The 19,744-nt window shown below is 51.2% G+C and overlaps 1 protein-coding gene across 2 annotated transcripts in view; it reads left to right on the top strand.

Moving 5' to 3' along the window:
- Positions 1-1,120: 1,120 nt before the first annotated feature.
- Positions 1,121-19,744, top strand: part of EPHX4 (epoxide hydrolase 4) — a 32,367-nt gene continuing 13,743 nt past the window's right edge. The window contains exons 1-3 of one of the 2 annotated variants that reach the window (XM_029063581.2): positions 1,121-1,299; positions 8,777-8,862; positions 17,601-17,758. In XM_029063581.2, coding sequence (XP_028919414.2) covers positions 8,831-8,862; positions 17,601-17,758 — 190 coding nt within the window. In that variant the 5' untranslated portion in view covers positions 1,121-1,299; positions 8,777-8,830. Of the gene's footprint in view, positions 1,300-2,848; positions 3,598-8,776; positions 8,863-17,600; positions 17,759-19,744 lie in introns of those variants that run through there. The other variant, XM_039911869.1, reaches the window with a different exon arrangement.

Below are 19,744 nucleotides of genomic sequence, written 5' to 3'. Positions count from 1 at the left end.
CCCATCCCCGTCCCATCCCCATCCCATCCTATCCCCTATCCTATCCCCTATTCCTTCCCCATCCCCATCCCATCCCCTATCCCCGTTCCATCCTATCCCCTATCCTATCCCCTATTCCTTCCCCATCCCCATCCCATCCCCTATCCCCGTTCCATCCTATACCCTATTCCCATCCCCTATCTCCTATCCCATCCCTTATGCCCTCTCCCCTCTCCCCATCCCCTATTCTATCCCCTCTCTATCCCTTATCCCATCCCCTCCCTATCCCTTATCCCATCCCCTATCCCCTATCCCACCCTATCCCCTATCCTATCCCCTATCCCCATCCCACCCTATCCCCTATCTCCTCTCCCCATCCTCTATCCCCTCTCTCCTCTCCCCTCCCTATCCCCTATCCCCATCCCCTATCTCCATCCCATCCCCCATCCCCTATCCTATCCCCTCCCTCTCCCCTCTCCCCTCTCCCCTCTCCCCATCCCCATCCCCTATCCCCTCTCCCTTCTCCCCTATCCCATCCCCCATCCCCTCTCCCCTATCTCCTCTCCCCTCTCCCCTATCCCCTCTCCCTTTTCCCCTATCCCATCCCCCATCCCCTCTCCCCTATCTCCTCTCCCTTCTCCCCATCCCCTCTCCCCTCTCCCCTCTCCCCTATCCCATCCCCTCTCCCCATCCCACCCTCTCCCCGATCTCCTCTCCCCCCTCCCCATCCCCTATCTCCTCTCCCCCTATCTCCTCTCCCCTATCCCATCCCCTCTCCCCATCCCACCCTCTCCCCATCACCTCTCCCCTATCCATCCCCGTCTCCTCTCCCCTCTCCCCTCCCGTCCCCTCTCCCCATCCCCTATTCTCTCCCCTCCCTAGCCCCATCCCATCCCATCCCATCCCATCCCGTCCCCTCTCCTGTCCCCCGTCGACGGTGCCCCGTCCCCTCCTGCGGATGGGCGGCCGGGGGGCGGGGGGCGGCGGGGGGCGGGCCGGCGGGGAGGCTCCTCCCCCGCTCCCCCGGCTGTGGGGCGCCGCGGTCGGGACCCTGCGCGGAGCGCTGCGCTGGGTGGTGGCGGGGTGGGCGGGGAGGGGGGGATGTGGGGGTGGCGGGGCTTGGGGGTCCGGGTCCGGGGGTGGGCGCGGCGGCTGTGGCTGTGGGCGCTGGTGTGCGGCTACTGCGCCGTGCTGGGCGGGCTGCGCCTGCTGCTCCTGGCCCGGGGCCTGGCCCGCCCCAGAGCCCCCCGCCCGCCCCCGCGGCCCCCCGCCTGCCTGGCGCGCCCCGCCCTCGGCACCCACTGTTACCTCACCTGCAAGGTCAGACCGCCCCCCGAGGGCACGGCCGGGGGGCCCCGGGGGGCGAGGGGGTCTCTGGCGGCCGGGGTCTCTGGGGTTGGGGCGGGGGGGGGGGGGGGTCCCTGCGGGCCGGGGTCCCCGGGGGCCGGGGTCGCCTGGGCCTCGGGGGTCCCTAGGGACAGGGGTCTCTGGCGGCCGGGGTCTCTGGGGGTGGGGGGGGTCTCTGGGGGCCGGGGTCTCCTGGGCCTCGGGGGTCCCTAGGGGCCGAGGATCTCTGTCGCCGGGGTCTCTGGGGGCGGGGGTCTCCTGGGCCTCTGGGGTCCCTAGGGGCCGAGGTCTCTGTCGGCCGGAGTCTCTGGGGGCAGGGGTCGCTGCCGGCCGGGGTCTCTGGGGGCAAGGGTCTCTGGGGGCAGGGGTCTCCTGGGCCTCTGGGATCCCTAGGGGCCGGGGTCTCTGCGGGCCGAGGTCCCTGGGGGCAGGGGTCTCTGGGGACATGGGTCTCTGGGGGCAGGGGTCTCCTGGGCCTCTGGGGTCCCTAGGGTCAGGGGTCTCCTGGGCCTCTGGGATCCCTAGGGGCAGGGGTCTCTGTGGCCCGGGGTCCCTGGGGGCAGGGGTCTCTGTCGGCCGGGGTCTCTGGGGGTGGGGGGGGGTCTCCGCAAGCCGGAGTCCCCGGGGGCGGGGGCCTCCTGGGCCTCTGAGGTCCCTAGGAGCCAGGGACTCTGCCGGCCGGGGTCTCTGGGGGTTGGGGGTCTCTGCACGCCGGGGTCCCTGCGGCCAGGGGTCTCTGCGGGCCGGGGTCTCCTGGGCCTCTGAAGTCCCTAGGGGCCGGGGTCTCTGTCGGCCTGGGTCTCTGGGGGCAGTGGTCTCCTGGGCCTCTGGGGCCCCTAGGGGCCGGAGTCTCTGCCGGCCGGGGTCTCTGGGGGACAGGGGTCTCCTGGGCCTCTGAGGTCCCTAGGGGCCGGGGTCCCCGTCGGCTGGAGTCTCTGGGGAACAGGGGACTCTGGGGTCCCTAGGGGTCGGGGTCTCATAAGGCCGGGGTCTCTGGGGTCTCTGGGATCTCTGGGGCCCGGGATCTCCTGGATCCCTGGGGGCCGGGGTCTCTGGGGGCTGGGGTCTCCGCGGGCCGGAATAATAATAATAATGATGGTACTTGTTAAGCACTTACTATGTGCCAAGTACTGTACTAAGCGCTGGATCTCTGAGGTCTCTGGGGCCCGGGATCTCTGGAGTCTCCGGGGGCTGGGATCCCGGGGTTTCTGGGGGCTCCGGGGGCCGGGGTCTCTGGTGGCCTGGGTCCCTAGGGGCCTAGGTCTCTGGGATCTCTGGGGCCCTGGGGTCTCTGGGGGCCCGGGTCTCTGGGGGACTGGATCTCTGGGGTCTCTGGGGGCCCGGCTCTCTGGGGGACTGGGTCTCTGGAGTCTCTGGGGGCCCGGGTCTCTGGGGGACTGGGTCTCTGGGGTCTCTGGGGGCCCGGGTCTCTGGGGGACTGGGTCTCTGGGGTCGCCGGGGTCTCCGGGATCTCTGGTGGCCGGGGTCTCCGCGGGGCGGAATCTCCGGGGTCTCTGGCGGCCTGGGTCTCTGGTTGCCGGGGTCTCCGGGGGCAGGACTGGCCTCTGGGGTGGGGGCCGTGTATGGTGACTCAGGCTGCGCGTCGTCTGTTGTGACTCGGTGCGTGTGTGTGTGTGTGTGTGCCTGTGAGACGGAGTGCCGTGTACCTTGTGCTTGAGCACTGGGTTCATTGGCCGCATTTGGAGTGTGTCGTGTGACTGTGTGAGGTCCCCAGCGTGTACCCGGGCGTGTGTGTTGTGAAAGGAGAAAGGGGAGAAAAGCCAGAGAGCGGGGTGCTTTGGCAAGCTGGCCCGGAGGGGGAAGGGGGTATCCGGGGGGTGTCCAGCCCGGATCTGCCGGCTTTGCGGTTGAAACGGGGATGGCCAAGGGGTCGTCTTCCCCTGGCAGGAAGAGAGCCTGTTTGGGGGAGGTCGCTTTGGTGCCCTCCAAGTCCCAGGCCCGATGGATGGATGGGATGGATGGGACGGATGGACGATTGGCTGGACGGGCTATGGATGCGGGAGACTGACCTCTGCCCACCTCGCCCGGGGGGACGGGAGGCGGACGGAGGGATTCGCCCGAGAGCCGGAGTCCAGATCGGTCGGTGGAGACGGTTGCTGTGCATCCTCAGATGACCCGGGAATTTTTAGCCTTCGAATTCACCGGCACTTTCTTCGAAGCGGGGAAAAAGAAGAAAACTGAAGGCGCAGAGGGGAATAGGAATAGCGAATGTCAGCGATTTAGAATTTCCCAACACCTCTAATGATAACGGTATGGGTTAAGTGCCGACCGTAGGGCGTGCGCCGTTCTAGACACCGGGGTAGCTACGAGGTCGTCAGAGTGGACGCGGTCCCTGTCCCACGTGGGGCTCACGGTCTTAATCCCCGTCTGACGGATGAGGGAACTGAGGCCCGGAGAATTCATTCGTTCGGCCGTATTGATCGAGCCGGGTGCAGAGCACTGTACCGAACGCTTGGAAAGTGCCATGCGGCACTAGAGACCATCCCTGCCCACGCCGGGCTTACGGTCTAGAGAAGCAGAGTGACTTGCCCGAGGTCACACAGCAGAGAGGTGGCGGGGGCGGGATCAGAACCCGGGTCCTTCCGACTCCCAAGCCCGCGCCCTTGCCATCAGGCCGGGCCGCTTCTGGGATGTGTGACGGAGGCTGTGGGCCTCGGCAGCGAGAGGGGGGGTGGGCTAGAGCCAGGAGGGGACGGGCCCTTCTCTCCCTGCTTCCGGAACTCACGCGGAGATGGTGCCTCTAGATCCCTGCACGGCCAGGCACTTGTGTTGGGCATAAATATCCTTGCACCTTCTGGAACGACAAGGTCCCAGCAGCCCAAAGGGGCAACCAGAGAAGCGGCGTGGCTCAGTGGAAAGAGCCTGGGCTTGGGAGTCAGAGGTCATGAGTTCGAATCCCAGCTCTGCCGCTTGTCAGCTGTGTGACTGTGGGCGAGTCACTTCCCTTCTCTGGGCCTCAGTTCCCTCATCTGTAAAATGGGGATTAACTGTGAGCCTCACGTGGGACGACCCGATGACCCTGTATCTCCCCCGGCGCTTAGAACAGTGCTCTGCACATAGTAAGCGCTTAACAAATACCAACATTATTCACCAGGCTTCATTCAGTAGTATTTATTGAGCACTTACTGTGGGCAGAGCACTGTGCTAAGCACTTGGAAAGTACAACACGGCAACAGACAGAGACAATCCCTGCCCAACGACAGGTTCACAGTTTAGGAAGGGGAGACAGAAAGCAGTATTTGTTTGGTATTTGTTAAGTGCTTACTATGTGCCGAGCACTGTTCTAAACGCTGGGGTAGACACAGGGGAATCAGGTTGTCCCATGTGGGGCTCACAGTCTTAATCCCCATTTTACAGATGAGGGAACTGAGGCACCGAGAAGTTAAGTGACGTGCCCAAAGTCACACAGCTGCCAAGTGACAGAGCCGGGAGTCGAACCCATGACCTCTGACTCCAAAACCCGTGCTCTTTCCACTGAGCTACGCTGCTTCTCAAGTAGACAGGCACCAGTACCATCAAAATAGATCAATAGAACCCTAGATAAAGGCATATCATTAATAGAATAGAACAATAAATATGTACAATTATATACAAGTGCTATGGGGAGGGGAAGGAGGTAGAGCAGAGGGAGTCGGGGCGATGGGGAGGGGAGGAGGAACAGGGGGAAGGCAAGGCTCAGTCTGGGAAGGCCTCCCGGAGGAGGTGAGCTCTCAGTAGGGCTTCGAAGAGGGGAAGAGAGTCAGTTTGGCGGAGGTGAGGAGGGAGGGCGTCCCGGGACCGCGGGAGGACGCGGCCCGGGGGTCGACGGCGGGACGGGCGAGACCGGGGGACGGCGAGGAGGCGGGCGGCGGAGGAGCGGAGCGTGCGGGGTGGGCGGCGGAAAGAGAGGAGGGAGGAGAGGTAGGAAGGGGCGAGGTGACGGAGAGCCTCGAAGCCTAGAGTGAGGAGTTTTTGCTTCATGCGAAGGTCGATAGGTAACCACTGGAGGTTTTTGAGGAGGGGAGTGACAGGCCCAGAGCGTGTCTGCAGAAAGATAATCCGAGCAGCGGAGTGGAGCAGGGAGAGACAGGAGGATGGGAGATCCAAGGGGAGGCTGATGCAATAATCCAGGCAGGATATTGTGAGAGCTTGTACCAGCAAGGTAGCAGTTTGGGTGGAGAGGAAAGGGCGGATCTTGGCGATGCTGTGAAGGCGAGACCGGCAGGTTTTGGTGACGGATCGGATGTGTGGGCTGACAGAGAGAGCAGAGTCATGAATGACACCGAGGTTGCGGGCTCGTGAGACGGGAAGGATGGTCGTGTCGTCCACACAAGGCAGAGGACGGGGTTTGGGAGCTTATATGGCCCATCCTTAGTTGGAAACCTCGCTCCACCGCAACATTGATGAGAACAATGATCCTCCTACTACTGATGGTATTTTTTCATTCGTTCAGTCGTATTTATCGAGCGAATACCGTGTGCAGAGCACTGTACTAAGCGCCTGAAAAGTACAATTCAGCCGAGAGACGATCCCCGCCCGCAGCGGGCTTACAGTCTAGAAGGGGGGAGACGGACATCACGACAAGTAAACAGGCATCGATAGCATCAAGATAAATAAGTAGAATTATAGATAGGTATACACGTCGGAACAAGTAAACAGGCATTAATGTAAATAAATAGAGTTATAGATATGTACCTATCTACAACAAGTCCTTCGGGGCGCGGAGGGGGATCGAGCAAAGGGGGCGAGTCAGGGTGATGGGAGGGAGGGGGGAATTGAGGAAAAGGGAGGGATTAGTCTGGGAAGCTAAGTGCTTATTATGTGCCAGGCACTCTACTAAGCGCTGGGCTGGTACAAGCAAATTGAGCTGGACGTAGTCCCCGTCTCACGTGGGGCTCACGAACTCAATCCCCGTTTTACAGATGAGGTAACCGAGGCCCAGAGAATAACGATGATTATAACATCGTCGTGATAATTTTTATTAACGATGACATCTGTAAAGCGCTTACTATGTGTCAAGCACTGTTCTGAGCGCTGGGGTAGATAGAGCGCATCAGGTCGGATACAGTCCCTGTCTCACGTGGGGCTCACGGTCTTAAATCCCCATTTTACAGATGAGGTCACCGAGGCCCAGAAAAGTGAAGTGACCTGCCTCGGGCCTCACAGCAGACCGGTGGCGGAGCCGGGATTAGAACCCAGGTCCTCCTGACTCCCGGGCCCGTGCTCTCTCCGCTAGACCATGCTGCTTCCCAGAAGTGGAGTGTCTCGCCCGAGGTCACAGAGCAGACAGGCGGTGATTGTGGGATCGGACCCGCGACCTTCTGACTGACTCCCAGGCCCGTGCGTGCTCCATCCGCTAGGACACCGCTTCTATTGACGTTCTGGCGAGTTGAGCGTCCAGCTGTCCAGTTGGCTACGGCTCCCACACTCCCAGGGCACGGCTCTGGACTGGGGCAGGCCCCAGATTTTCAGCAAGTTGAGGCGTCTACTACACGCACCCCGGGGGTCCAAGAGACAGAGCCCATTAGCTCTCGATCTGCCTTTTGCTTTTCGTTTATTTCTGATTTTTCGGTGCCAAATTAGGCCCCCTTTTCAGTTGCTCCCTCCGTCTTTCTCCCCCTTCTTTTTGCCGCATGAATTCCTGCGCCCGTCTCACTCTTGGGCCTCTTCTTTCCGTGGGCAGACCTCGCCCACGTATAAAGCGAAACCCGAAGCAACCGGAGCAATCCTCTATCGGCGTTTCACTCCGTAATGACAGGCTGAGGAAAAACAGGCAGCAAGGTGAACGGAACTCGGAAGATCCAACTTAGAATTCTAATGTGGGTGGCAGAGACCTTAAAAAAAAATGGGGGGAAAATGGGAAAGTGTGAATTATGCAACTGATGGCACAGATGCTGACTGGCATGCTGAGCAAAAGGAAAAACTTGAAGGTAAACAAGATAGGAAGATTTATTCAAGAAGAGTTGTTTTTATGCCCTGTGAAATCTGACTGTGATGAAATGTGACGTATCAGTAGGTTGAAAGTCATAAATGGTGACGATGCGGGAGAATCCCGAGCCTGGGAGTCGGAAGGTCATGATAATAATGCTGATGATGGCATTTGTTAAGCCCTCTTCTAAGCGTTGGGGGGGATACAGGTCATCAGGTTGTCGCACTTGGAGCTCACGGTTTTAACCCCCATTTTATAGATGAGGTAACTGAGGCACAGAGAAGTGAAGCGACTTGCCCAAAGTCACACAGCTGACAGGCGGCAGAGCCGGGATTAGAACCCATGACCTCTGACTCCCAAACTCGGGCTCTTTCCACTGAGCCACGCTGCTTCTTAATAATAATAATAATGATGGCATTTGTTAAACGCTTACTATGTGCCAAACACTGTTCTAAGCGCTGGGGAGGATACAAGGTGATCAGGTTGTCCCACGTGGGGCTCACAGTCTTAATTTCCATTTTACAGCTGAAGTAACTGAGGCACAGAGAAGTGAGGTGACATGCCCAAAGTCACAGAGCTGGCAAGGGGCAGAGCCGGGATTTGAACCCATGACCTCTGACTCCCCAGCCCGTGCTCTTTCCACTGAGCCACGCTGTTCATGAGTTCTAATTCTGGCTCCGCCACTTGTTCGTTCTGTGACCTTGGGCAAGTGACTTCACTTCTCTGTGCCTCAGTTACCTCATCTGTAAAATGGGGATCGAGACTGTGAACCCCATGGGGGACAGGAGTCCCACCCAATCGGCTGGTATCCACCCCAGCGCTTAGTACAGTACCTGGCATATAGTGAGCACTTAATAAATACCGCGGTTATTACTGATGCTAAATTAGTACAGGGGACAGTTTTTGTGAAGGGAAGAAAGCTCAACAAATGCTCACCGTAGCATCCGTGTAAACACACAGACGTGCAAGTCAAGGTCGAACATTCTAAGGGAAAGCATAGAGGTGGTCAGATAGAACATCAGACAAAGGGATAAACTAAAGATAAGCCGAAGGCGGAGAGTGTCTAAGTGATATTTTAGATTGCTGGTGAACTTGGCTTTGTTAAACTCTTATCTTAACTATACTCCAAGAAGGTCACTGAGAAGATGCAGTTTATTCTGAATAAAGACGGTGCGTGTTGAGAACCAGAGAAGAGAAGCTCCCTCCAGAAAAAGGAGAGTTCATGCAGAGAGTCAGGGTGGTGCCGCCTGAAACCGTAATAAAAGTTTGGATTCTCCTAAGTAATTGACAATAAATTAAATGTCTCTGGCATTCCACAAGTTTTGGCAAAATTAACGGACAGTCTTGAATCAGAGAATGAGAGTTTTCTTTCCTGTTAGACAAATGGGCTTATTTCTTTATTTTGGGGAAAAAGTGAATACACGAGTGTAAAAACTGAAATGGAAACTCTAAATGTATTGTCTCGGGAGCCCTGAGCGACACTGGAATCTGGTATAGCATCTCTTTTCTTTGCTTCTGCAGGATTCAGGGTTAAGATTTCATTATGTAGCGGCTGGAGAAAGGGGTAAACCACTGATGCTGCTGCTGCATGGCTTTCCGGAGTTCTGGTAAACCATTTTTCATTTTCATTAAAGATATGGTTGGCTGGGTGAGGAATCTACTGAGTTATTTCAAGTTGAGAAAGAACCACTATTTCCTGAAAAATGTCTGTAATTTGCACCATTTTGGGATTCGGGATACGTCGACAAAAGAGCATAAATCTGATGGTGTTTTGTTTTTTTGTTTTTCCTTCTTGGAGATATGCACCTGCTAACCTGCCATTTAAAAACAACTTCTCTAGTCAGATTTTGAAAAAAACTTGGACTTAATATTGAATTACAACAAAATCTTTCTAATAAGTAATTATAATAATTATTATGGTATTTGTTAAGCATTTACTATGTGCTGAGCACTGTTCTAAGCGATGGGGTAGATACAGGGTAATCAGCTTGTCCCACGTGGCGCTCACCGTTTTTAATCCCCATTTTTACAGGTGAGGTAAATGAGGCCCAGAGACGTTAAGTGACTTGCCTAAGGTCAAACAGCAGAAAAGTGGCGGAGCCGGGATTAGAACCCACGTCCTCTGACTCCCAAGCCGTGCTCTTTCCACTAAGCCATGCATTTCCCCCGTCCCAGCCCCTCAGGACTTAAATCCGTATCTGCCATTTATTTCTAGTGACGTCTGTCTCCCCCTCTAGATTGTAAACTCGGTGTGGGCAGGGAATATGTCTATTACATTGCTATATTGTAATAATAACAATGTTGGTATTTGTTAAGCGCTTTCTATGTGCCGAGCACTGTCATCCCACGATGTCACAGGGTCATCGGGTCGTCCCACGTGAGGCTCACAGTTAATCCCCATTTTACAGATGAGGTAATTGAGGCACCGAGAAGTGAAGTGACTTGCCCACAGTCACACAGCTGACAAGTGGCCGAGCCGGGATTCAAACTCATGACCTCTGACTCCCAAGCCCGGGCTTAATACAGTGCTCTGCACACAGTGAGAGCTCAATCAATACAATCGATTGACCGACTGAGGCAGAGTGGAGGGTGGCTAGGGGAATTGAGTGCTGACCTAAGAAAGATGCAGCGTGGCTCAGTGGAAAGAGCCCGGGCTTTGGAGTCAGAGGTCATGGGTTCGAATCCCGGCTCCGCCACTTGTCAGCTGTGTGACTGTGGGCAAGTCACTTCACTTCTCTGGGCCTCAGTTACCTCATCTGTAAAATGGGGATGAAGACTGTGAGCCCCACGTGGGACAACCTGATTCCCTTGTTTCTGCCCCAGCTCTTAGAACAGTGCTCTGCACATAGTAAGTGCTTAACAAATACCAACGTTATTATTATTATTATTAAAGATAGGGTCAGGTCGGGTTTACAGCAAGAAAATTGAAGGCAGCACCGAGGACGTGCCAGTTAAATGACCTCACAGGTCCTAGACCTCTTCATAATGTGAAATCTTCCAAGTGGCTCAGTCTGCCTCATTCTGCCGATCTCCATCCCTACTGCAATTTCAATCACTTCGGTCGTCGTCTTGGAGTATTTTAGACCACAGTGTCGTACCGGGGTCTCGCGATGAATCGATGCACAGCTGGGTGTTCCGTTTAAAAATGATGGCGGTGCTGTGTATCGGCCGTGGATTCGGATTCCGGTACGTCTGCATTTCTAAAGCCGTCTGTCATTCTTCAACACAACAAAAGGCTGAAGCGGTTGCCAAACTCTAAGCCTAAATGTCAGAGTGAATTCAGGCCAAGTACCTTTTCTGGGTAAGATTGATGGTGTTGCTTTGGAGCCACATTAATGAGTTGTGGGGAGAGAGAGAGAGAGCGCTTCCTGCACTGAAACGCGTAGAGTGTTGAGACATAGGAGCCTAAAACCATTTTAACGGCTCTATAAACGCTGTCTGGCTACTTGCAATAGAGAGAGTTTACGGGCAGTGGAGAGCCAGCCTATAGCTTGAATAGGTTTTTTCATTCTACGTTTTCAGAATCCAAATTTAAGCCATAATTGCCTTGTGATGATGGGCAGATACGCTCTGCTGCCTGGATCATTTTTCTAAAAAAAAAATACATTCAACCATGTATCCCCACTCCTTGAGAACCTCCAGTGGTTGCCCATCCACCTCTGCATCAAACGGAAACTCTTTACCATGGGATTTAAAGCAGTCGGTCACTCCCCTCACCTCCTTCCTATCATACCTTACTGTTTTCCTACTACTACTACTAATGTTGGTATTTGTTAAGCGCTTACTATGTGCCAAGCACTGTTCTAAGCGCTGGTGTAGGTAATCGGGTTGTCCCAAGTAGGGCTCACGGTCTTCACCCCCATTTTACAGATGAGGGAACTGAGGCCCAGAGAAGTTAAGTGACTTGCCCATGGTCACTCAGCTGACAAGCAGAGGAGCCGGGATTCGAACCCATGACCTCTGACTCCCAGGCCCGGGCTCTTTCCACTGAGCCATGCTGCTTCTCTACTACAACCTAGCACACTCACTTTGCTCTTCTAATGCCAATCTATTCACTGAACCTTAATCTTGTTGACCTCTCCGTTGGCTCCTCGCCCACATCCTGCCTCCGGCCTGGAACTCCTTTTTTTGTTTTTGCTTTTTTAAGTGGTATTAAATGCTTACAGTATGCCAGCACTGTACTACGCACTGGGGTAGATATAAGGTAATCAGGTTGGACACAGCCTCCGTCCCACCTGGGGCTCACAGTCTTAATCTTTAACGATGAGATAACTGAGGCACAGAGAAGTTGCGACTTGCTCCAGTTTATACCGCAGACAAGTGGCTGAGCCGGGATTAGAACCCAGATCCTCTGAGTCCCCGGCCAGTGCTCTTTCTTTCGGGCCACACTGCCTCTCTTTCCCCCTTCATCTCCGACAGACCATCACTGTCCCCACCTTCAAAGCCTTATTAAATCACACCTCCTCCAAGAGGCCTTCCGTGACTAAGCCCTCATTTCTTCTATTTCCTCTCCCTTCTCTGTCACCCTTGCCCTTGGATTGCCCTTATTCACCCCACCTTCGGCCCCACCGGTACTTATGAACCTATTATTTATTTTAATTCTTGTTTCCTCTTCTAGACTCTAAGCTCCCTCTGGGCAGGGAACATCTCTGCCATCCTCTCCCAAGCGCTTAGTATATACTTCTCTGCACACAGCAAGCGCTTAATACGATTGACTGAATTCCTATTACCCACTAATGCTGAATTTCCTCTCAGCAGTTAATAATAATGATAATTACGGTGTTTGATAAGGACTTACTATGTGCCAGGCACTGTTCTAAGCGCTGAGGTAGATACAGTTGGGTTGGACACAGTCCCCGTCCCACGTAGGGCTCACAGTCACTTCAGTCTATATTTCACTCTGCTGCCCGGATTATCTTTCTACAGAAATGCTCTGGGCATGTCACTCTTCTCCTCAAAAACCCCCAGCAGTTGCCTATCAACCTTTGCATGAAGCAAAAACTCCTCACTCTTGGCTTCAAAGCTCTCCATCCCCTTGCCCCCTCCTACCTCACCTCCCTTCTCTCTTTCTACCGCCCACCCCGCACACTCCGCTCCTCCGCCGCCCACCTCCTCGCCGTCCCTCGGTCTCGCCCATCCCGCCGTCGACCCCCGGGCCGCGTCCTCCCGCGGTCCCGGAACGCCCTCCCTCCTCACCTCCGCCAAACTAACTCTCCTCCCGCCTTCAAAGCTCTACTGAGAGCTCACCTCCTCCCGGAGGCCTTCCCAGACTGAGCCCCCCTTTTCCTCTGCTCCTCCTCCCCTCCCCATCGCCCCGACTCTCTCCCTCTGCTCTGCCCTCCTCCCCACCCCTCAGCACTTGTTTATATATTTACATATTTTTTATTGTATTTATTTTATTAATGATGTATACATAGCTATACTTCTGTTTATTTATATTGATGCTCTCGATGCCTGTCTACTTGTTTTGTTGTCTGACTCCCCCCTTCTAGACTGTGAGCCATTGTTGGGTAGGGATTGTCCCAGTTGCCGAATTGTACTTTCCAAGCACTCAGTACGGTGCTCCGCACACAGTAAGCGCTCAATAAACACGATTGATTGAATGAATTAATCCCCATTTTACAGATGAGGGAACTGAGGCATGGAGAATTTAAGTGACTTACCTAAGGTTACATAGCAGACGGTTGGAGGAGCCGGGATTAGAATGGGGTTGGACACGGTCCCTTTCCCACCTAGGGCTCACAGTCTTAACCCCCATTTTACTGATGAGGGAACTGAGGCCCGGAGAAGTGAAGTGACTTACCTAAGGTCACAGAGCAGACGAGTGGTGGGAGCCGGATTTAGAACCCATGACCTTCTGACTCTCAGGCCCGGGCTCTATCCACTAGGCCATGCTGCTTCTCTGTGATTGATTAGAGGTTAGTAAGTAGGCTAGAATTTCTACTAGGTCTAGGAAGAATTGACATTTCAGTGATTAGGTTCATTCCCAACCTCACAGAAGTAGCATTGGATATTTGCTCATCACCGCCTTTAAACTTAATCCCCAGTGAGCTAATGGGGATTTGCCTTCTCTATTCTTCCAGAGAAGCAGCGTGGCTCAGTGGCAAGAGCCCGGGCTTAGGAGTCAGAGGTCTTGGGTTCTAATCCCGGCTCTGCCACCTGTCAGCTGTGTGATTTGGGGCAACCCAGTTGACTTCTCGGTGCCTCAGTTACTTCATCTGTAAAATGGGGATTAAGACTGCGAGCCTCACGTGGGACAACCTGATGACCCTCTACCTGCCCCAGCGCTTAGAGCAGTGCTCGGCACATAGTAAGCGCTTAACAAATACCAACATTACTATTATTATTATTACCAACATTATTATTATTCCATGTGCTGGGGAGGCTCTTAAGGTCCAGCTGACCTTAAAGGGAGAGCTGGGAGGGGTGTTTGTGTGTGGCAAAGCTATGTAAATTTGTCCTCTAGACTGTAACCTCATTGTGGGCAGGGAATGTGTCTATTTTTTGTTATACTGTGCTCTCCCAAGTGATTAGTATTCATTCATTCAATTCAATCGTATTTATTGAGCGCTTACTGTGTGCCAAGCACTGTTCTAAGTGCTGGGGTAGATACAAGATAATTACGCTATCTCACATCGGGCTAACAGTCTTAATCCCCATTTTACAGATGAGGTCCCTGAGGCACAGAGAAGTTAAGTGATTTGCCCAAAGTCGTACAGCTGATAAGCGGTGGAGCTGGGATTAGAACCCACGACCTCTGACTCCTAAGCCCGTACTCTTGCCACTAAGCCACGCTAAGTACAGTATAGCAATGAAGAGAGATCGTCCCTGTCCACAGTGGGCTTACAGTCTAGAATGGGGGAGACAGACATCAAAACTCTGCACCCAGTAAGCGCTCAATAAATATGATTGAAGGAAATGATGAGAAGGATGTGCCTTGGTCTGGTGTTCCGTTAGTTTTCACTCTTAAGGTCCACCATGCCCAAACATGGTTCTGCATTGCCCTTTGCCTCCTCCTCCTCAAAAAAAAATCAGACAACTCACAAACTCATATATACTGAAGGTTTTTTGTCAGTCCAAAATAACAAAAAGTAGATTTCTTTTTTACCAGAGAGTATCCTATTCACTCATTCATTCAGCTTTAGAGTGGTTTATTTTTTTCCCCAGCGTCCTCTTCATTTCTTTCTGGTTTGCCCTGATAAATCAGTTCTTTTGAGTCTTGACACACGTGAGAGTTTTAAAAGGTTATTTAAGATTAATCTTGGACATTGATTCACAGTGACTTTTTTGGGCAGGGAATTCAAATAATGGAGTAGAAAAGAAAACTACATTTGAATGGGGTCCTTCTTGTGAATCAGCTGGGCTCATTCATTTTTAGAAATATTAGATTTGGAAAAAATGATTACTGTACTTACAGTGGTCACAGTTATTCATTAGGTCGAGAAGTAAATGTTTGTTGATAGTATCCATGGGTCATTCATTCAATAGTATTTACTGAGCGCTTACTATGTGCAGAGCACTGTACTAAGCGCTTGGAATGAACAAGTCGGCAACAGATAGAGACGGTCCCTGCCGTTTGACGGGCTTACAGTCTAATCGGGGGAGACGGACAGACAAGAACATTAAACATTTTTCATTAAACATTTTTCAGAGATTGTTGTTCTTGACCTCTTGCTCAGACATTTGAGATCAATTTTTTTTTCTATTTTCCAGAACTAATTTTCTTATACTGGATTAAAAGAAATAAATGGCTGCCTAGCCCTTAAGAAAAAGCTTAATTTTCTCTGTAAAAGGTTAAAATGTAAATTAGAAATCACAGAGCATGTTTTTGACTTAAAACCATCGGCATTTTAAAAGGTAGCAAATTATTCGACAAGTCTTTTGTAATTTACTAAAATGGGGGTGATATTTCTACTCAAAAATATTTTGTATATTTTTGAACCACCCAGGGAATGGAGTATTTAATAAGAAAATTACTATCTGTGTCATCGTTAACAGCGGTAGTGGGTTTTATGATTTTTAAAAGGGATAAAGATTTAAATTATGTCTACAATAATAAAATATTTATGTATTATGTTTGCATAATCACAGCAGTAGAGTTTTAAACTAAACGGAAGGAATCGTGCTATATCTAAGAGTTAATAATAATAATAATAATAATGATAATTACGGTACTTGTTAAGCGCCTACTATGTGCCAAGGCTGTTCTAAGCACTGGAGTAGATACAAGTCAATCAGATTGGACACAGTCCCTCTCCCTCCCGGGGCTCACACTCTTTATACCCATTTTACAGATGAGGTAACTGAGGCATAGAGAAGCAAAATGACTAGCCCAAGGTCTCACAACAAACATGGGCCAGAGCCGGGATTAGAACCCAGGTCCTTCTGACCCCCAGGCCCGTGCTCTAGCCACTAAACCGTGCTGCTTCTCATGGTGATTTGCTGAAGTGGTTTTCTTATTTAAAATAATTGGCATCTAAGAACTGTTCAGTGAAGCCCCAAGTATTTTCCATTATTTAAAATCCTGGAAAAGATAAGGAATATCTGGATTAGCAGGGTTGCAATCTTGTTGTTCTTAGCCTCTCAAGGTCAAAATAAAGACAAAATGCCCCACTCCTCCAACCTTACTTAGCTACCAAGCACTTGCAGAACAATGACAGTTTGACGCAATTTCTGCACCGTGGCCATTTAGTGTTTTATTGTAAGAGAACACAGTAATGATCAAAATAAAATTCTTTGGAAGGCCATAGTGGAAGGTGTACGTTGACAAATTAGTTGTCAAATTAGGTCTAGAAGGAAACAAACCGCTGCATTTTGTAAGCCTTACGCTTCAGGAAAAGCATTATTAAAAAATGAGCTACGGTAATTTAGCCTAGGAATACTAAGCTATTCACCAACACTGCCAAATCCATTTCCCTTTGCAATACCTATGCGGTATTCCATAAATAACAGATGCCCTTGTACCGGATCAGAGATTCTGCAAATGTCAGTTTCACACATGCCCTTAAGTTCCTGTTGCGACACCCTCTCCCGTAGGTTTCCTCCAGAAGCCCAAAACAGTTGCTTTTCCTCAAGCGTCATCCCTCCTGGAGCTCTTCCATCATTTTGTCCACTTTGCGTGCTGTGATTTTCCGGCCAGCGCACGCTCCTTTGCCAGAAATCAGAAGGGTCCTGAAATAATCTGCGTTTATTTTAGCAAATGTGTCTGTGCCCGTCCCAATCGTCGGGAGCTTGGATTTCCGACCCGCTGAACTCCTTCTGGAGTCATGCAGTTCTTAGGATAGCTACCTAAACCGATTCTCGGTGGAGAAGGAAGTCCTTAAAATCTCAGCTTGCCGAATCCCGTATCTTGCCTCCCATCCCCTGACCTTCATTTCACGTTCCCCGATGGCTCGCTGTGGTGAATCCAGGGCTAAACGCTTGTCACACAGTAACCGCTCGCTAAATGCCACTGATTACCAAAGTGACCATTATTTAAGACCTGCGGCAGAGAACAATGGAGTCCTTAGTAAGCATGATCTCAATGGAAAGAGCACGGGCTTTGGAGTCAGAGGTCATGGGTTCGAATCCCGGATTTGCCACTTGCCAGCTGTGTGACTGTGGGCAAGTCACTTCACTTCTCTGGGCCTCAGTTACCTCATCTGTAAAATGGGGATTAAGACTGTGAGCCCCATGTGGGACAACATGATTCCCCTGTGTCTACCCCAGCGCTTAGAACAGTGCTCTGTACATAGTAAGCGCTTAACAAATACCAACATTATTATTATTATTATTATGATCTTAAATGATCTTCATTTTTTATTTCCTTCCATTATAATTCAGTATTTTTGTCATTAGACTGTTTCGTCCAGGCACAAGTTACCGTAACCTCGTCCTACAGTAGAATCAGGATAAAAGACTCTCCTTAGAAACCAAGTGCCTTCACATTGAGAGTAAATGATCTGATCCAGGGAAACCAATGATCTTGCTCTGAAAATACTTTTTTTTCATCTTTGTATCTCTGTAAATATGTCAAACCCCTTGACGTACATAATCTTTCTTTATTCTCTGTAGACACGTAAGATGAGGTGTGAAATACCTACTTAGAATCTAGATGCGCTGACAGTTGTTTTGCTTCATCATTTAGAGAAAGCATAGAAGATTGACTGAATGAGGACAAACTGAAATGTAGGAGATAATTTTAACGCTGGAACTACTATGATTTATTTATTTATTTCACCTTTTTAATCACACATTATATGGAGGAGATATTACCTTAATGTTTTTCTGCTAAGAAAATCATCTTTAAAGAAACTCTACGGTATTTTTGTGGTTAACCTTTTTTAATGCTTCTTTTTCTACCCAGGTATTCTTGGCGCCATCAACTGCGGGAGTTTAAAAGTGAATTTCGAGTTGTGGCATTGGATTTGAGAGGCTACGGAGAGACAGATGCTCCTTCTCAACGAGAGCATTATAAATTCGAGAACCTAATTACGGACATAAAGGATATTTTAGACTCTTTAGGTACGTTAGCATTTACATCTAATTATCGGAAAAGAGAAGTTGACAATTGCTCCTTTCCCAGGAGAGTGTACTGTCTATTTACCATATTGATCTGGCAGAACATCTAGGGACTCAACCAAAAATAGTATAGTGTGAAAGAAAATTCAAGGAAATTACAGATGTTGTAGGCTTGATATTTAGTAATGTAATAGTTCATATAATTATGGTATTTGTTAAGCACTTACTATGTGCAAAGCACTCTTCTAAGCCCTGGGGAAGATAATAATAATCATTAGTATTATTATGGTATTTGTTAAGTGCTTACTATGTGCTAGGGACTGTACTAAGCTCTAGGGTGGATACAAGCAAATCTGGCTGGACACAGTCACTGCCCCACGTGGGGCTCACAGTCTCAATCCCCATTTTACAGATGAGGTCACTGAGGCACCGAGAAGTGACGTGGCTTGCCCAAGGTCACACAGCAGACAGGTGGTAGGGCCGGAATTAGAACCCATGACCTTCTGACTCCCAGGCCTGGCTCTAGTCACTACCCCATGCTGCTTCTCGATCAGGCTGGACAAAGTCCCCATCCCACACGGGGCTCACGGCCTAAATTGGAGGGAGTGGGATTTAATCCCCATTTAATAGGTGAGGGAACTGAGGCACGGAGTTGAGTGACTTGTCCAAGATGTCAGACACATGCTCACCGTGGGCAGGGAATGTGTCTGCTTATTGTATTGTAGTCTCCCAAGCACTTAATACAGTGCTCTGCACACAGTAAGAGCTCAGTAAATACGATTGAATGAATAAATAAATGAATGGCAGAACTAAATTTGTTTGTTCAGTTCACTTGTTGAGTATGATGATCTGAAAATCACAACCTATAGGTTATAGGGAGCCTGCTTTTGTGGTTCGTGATCTTTCCTACACAGTTTCAACTTGACATTTCTGCCATCTCTGACCAGGGAGAGGGCTCCAGGGTCCGAGGCCCCCATCGTGGGCAGATGGGATTATTATTTTTTTTATGGTATTCGTTAAGCGCTTACTATGTGCCAGGCACTGTTCTAAGCACTGGGGTGGATACAAGTTAATCAGTTTGGGCACAGTCCATGTCCCACGTGGGGCTGACAGTCTCAATCCCCAAGCAGCGTGGCTCAGAGGAAAGAGCCCGGGCTTGGGAGTCAGAGGTCATGGGTTCTAGTCCCGGCTCCGCTGCTTGCCAGCTGTGTGACTTTGGACAACTTCTCTGGGCCTCAGTTACCTCATCTGTAAAATGGGGATTAAGACCGTGAGCCTCACGTGGGACAACCTGATTACTCTGTATCTACCCCAGCGCTTAGAACAGTGCTCTGCACATAGTAAGCGCTTAACAGATACCAACATTATTATTATTTTCCAAGCTGAGGCCCAGAGAGTGAAGGGACTTGTCCAAGGTCAACCCAGTCATCGGTCGAGTGGCGGAGCTGGGGTCCTCCTGACTCCCAGGGCCAGGCTGTGGCCTTAAATGAGCCCCTCCAGGTCATCAATAACTGGCCAGTCCAAGCTGGAACTTTCTCATTCGGGCCAGACGGGTCAGTCAGCCACTGGCATTCATTCCCACCTTCTGACTAGCAGCGGGGGTCTCGACCCTCAGTTCAACGGGGTCTCGACCCTCAGTTCAACCGAGGAGAGGGAGGAGAAGCCCCCAGTGAAAGAATCACAGAGTTTAGGATTCCAACACCACCTGTTCCCTCCCATCTCAGCAGAGACCTTAGTGGACACGTACTCGCTCATTTGCTCATTCACTCCATAATAAGGTATTATGGGAGGTATTTGCTCATTCATTCTGTAGCATTTATTGAGCGCTTACTGTGTGCAGAGCACTGTACTTAGCGCGTGGAAAGTACAACTTGGCAGCAAATGGAGAAGCAGCGTGGCTCAGTGGAAAGAGCACGGGCTTTGGAGTCAGAGGTCAAGGGTTCAAATCCCGGCTCGGCCATTTGTCAGCTGTGTGACTTTGGGCAAGTC

This window comes from Ornithorhynchus anatinus, chromosome 4, assembly GCF_004115215.2.
Source record: "Ornithorhynchus anatinus isolate Pmale09 chromosome 4, mOrnAna1.pri.v4, whole genome shotgun sequence".
In the NCBI taxonomy this organism is placed as follows: Eukaryota; Metazoa; Chordata; class Mammalia; order Monotremata; family Ornithorhynchidae; genus Ornithorhynchus; species Ornithorhynchus anatinus.
Note: the sequence above shows the minus strand (reverse complement) of the source record. Positions and strands in the feature narration are given on the sequence as shown.